Genomic DNA, 1,768 nt, shown 5'->3' on the forward strand with positions numbered 1-1,768 from the left:
TAGGGTTCACAAACACTATAGGGTATCTACAAAAAAAAAAAACAAACAAACAAACAAACGAACAAACACTATAGGGTCTTGGTATGTTTCCAAAATACTCTCCTAATACCTCCTCCATGCATCTAAAGCACTGTGATGAATGATGAACAGATTCCCATTCACCATGGCCTTAGAAAAACTCAATCCAAATTCCAAAAAAGAAAATTTGGTTAAAAAAGATATTCAGTTCAAAATGTTTCGATATGAGATAGCTTCAGAACATTTGTTACATAATCTACAGTCTACACTATTAGGATGGGAGCCAGTCATCAAGAAGCCATTACTTGTGTCTGTGGTATGCCAAACCGTAACACCTCATCTTGGTCAGATTGGGTTTGGTGCGAGGGTGGTTTCCTTCTCAAAGGTTGTGCTCAAAAAAAAAAAACGCAAACAGAAGTGTTCAAAGAACCTCTTTCCTGCTTCCTGTCTAAGGTTTGGTGTCCCCCTTAATTTAGAATTCATTCTAAGGTTCACCAATGATCAAGGAATGGACCCTGGTACCTAAGAATTTGGTTTCTCTTTATCCGGCTCTACCTCCAACCCCATAGATGGTGTGACATGGAGTTGGAGGATACAGCCGGAAAAAGAGGATTCGTGCTCGGAGCCTAATGTTTATAATTTTTTCTTTTTCCTTAGTGTCTTAATTCAGTTGCAGGGATAGGCCATGAGGTTTTATCAGTGGGAGGAAGATTTCTTGTGCTTCATTGAATATATTAATCATTCAAAAAAAAATAAAAAATAAAATGATTCGCCTCACTAATATATTTGCAGTGACAGTGCTGATGTTACTTCCTTTCACAGAGTGGCATTTGGTTTCTGCTGATTTTTATAAGGGAATACACGTAACCATTCACAATCGATTGGGTGGAAATAGGGCAGTGGATCTTCATTGCAAAGCCGACGATAGGCACAGTAATGAAGGAGATCTAGGGCAGCAAACAATCCCTGATAATGAAGACTTTTCATGGAAGTTTATAAGGTTGATTAGAGATAAATATCCACTCTACTATTGTGATATGAGTTGGGAGAGAATGCCAAACCAGAGAGTAATCGCTACCGCTGTTCATATCTATGAGTTTCACAGGGATGATCCGTTGTGTGGCAAGTGGTGTGCGCGTACTGTCAAGCCGGACGGCATTTATGCTAGAGATCTAGAGCATCAGAAGGATGTTAAGATATACCAGTGGTCTATACCAATGGTAGTTTGATTTTTAATAATTTATTGTTGTTTGGTGATGTGATCTTCTTGATATTTCTGTTTACTGCTCTACTATGATGAAATAAAATAAGAGTACTATTTATAGTAAATATGTTTAGTGTTTGTCGCTTTTTCTCTTTGAATAAACACACTCTCAATGTGTGTGTGTGTGTGTTTAACAATAGTTTATCTAAGCCTTCAGCCTAACAAGTCCCGCAGGACCGTATTGACCCCACAATAGCATGGATCAGGTCATACCAGGGTTGAATGAGAATCATTCAACTTCCACCGATAACAGTGAAGAGCACTAAACACTTTTATCTATGTGATCTTAAAGAGATAAAAGAAGTCGAACTCAGAATCACATACTTCTTGAGGCGAAGGTCTCTTTCCCTTTTTTGAAACTCTCAATGTGTTTTGTATATATATTTTTGGCTGAACCTAAAGACATATTTTACATTAGTGTTGCATTTGTATGTCTTCTTAGAATGTATTCTAGATCAATAATATATTCCAAAAAATCATAGTGCC

General features: G+C 37.4%; 1 protein-coding gene across 1 annotated transcript; it reads left to right on the forward strand.

Annotated features, from left to right (window-relative positions):
- The first annotated feature begins 782 nt into the window (after positions 1 to 782).
- On the forward strand, positions 783 to 1,247 carry LOC122094835 (S-protein homolog 4-like). Its single transcript, XM_042665428.1, has one exon. It carries the CDS (start codon positions 783 to 785, stop codon positions 1,245 to 1,247), a length of 465 nt encoding a protein of 154 aa, XP_042521362.1.
- The last annotated feature ends 521 nt before the right edge of the window (positions 1,248 to 1,768 follow it).

This window comes from Macadamia integrifolia, chromosome 12, assembly GCF_013358625.1.
Source record: "Macadamia integrifolia cultivar HAES 741 chromosome 12, SCU_Mint_v3, whole genome shotgun sequence".
Taxonomy (NCBI): domain Eukaryota; kingdom Viridiplantae; phylum Streptophyta; class Magnoliopsida; order Proteales; family Proteaceae; genus Macadamia; species Macadamia integrifolia.

What these genes read in the sequence shown, in the direction of transcription:
- LOC122094835 (XM_042665428.1), top strand. Translation starts at nt 783, where the DNA reads ATGATTCGCCTCACTAATATATTTGCAGTGACAGTGCTGATGTTACTT.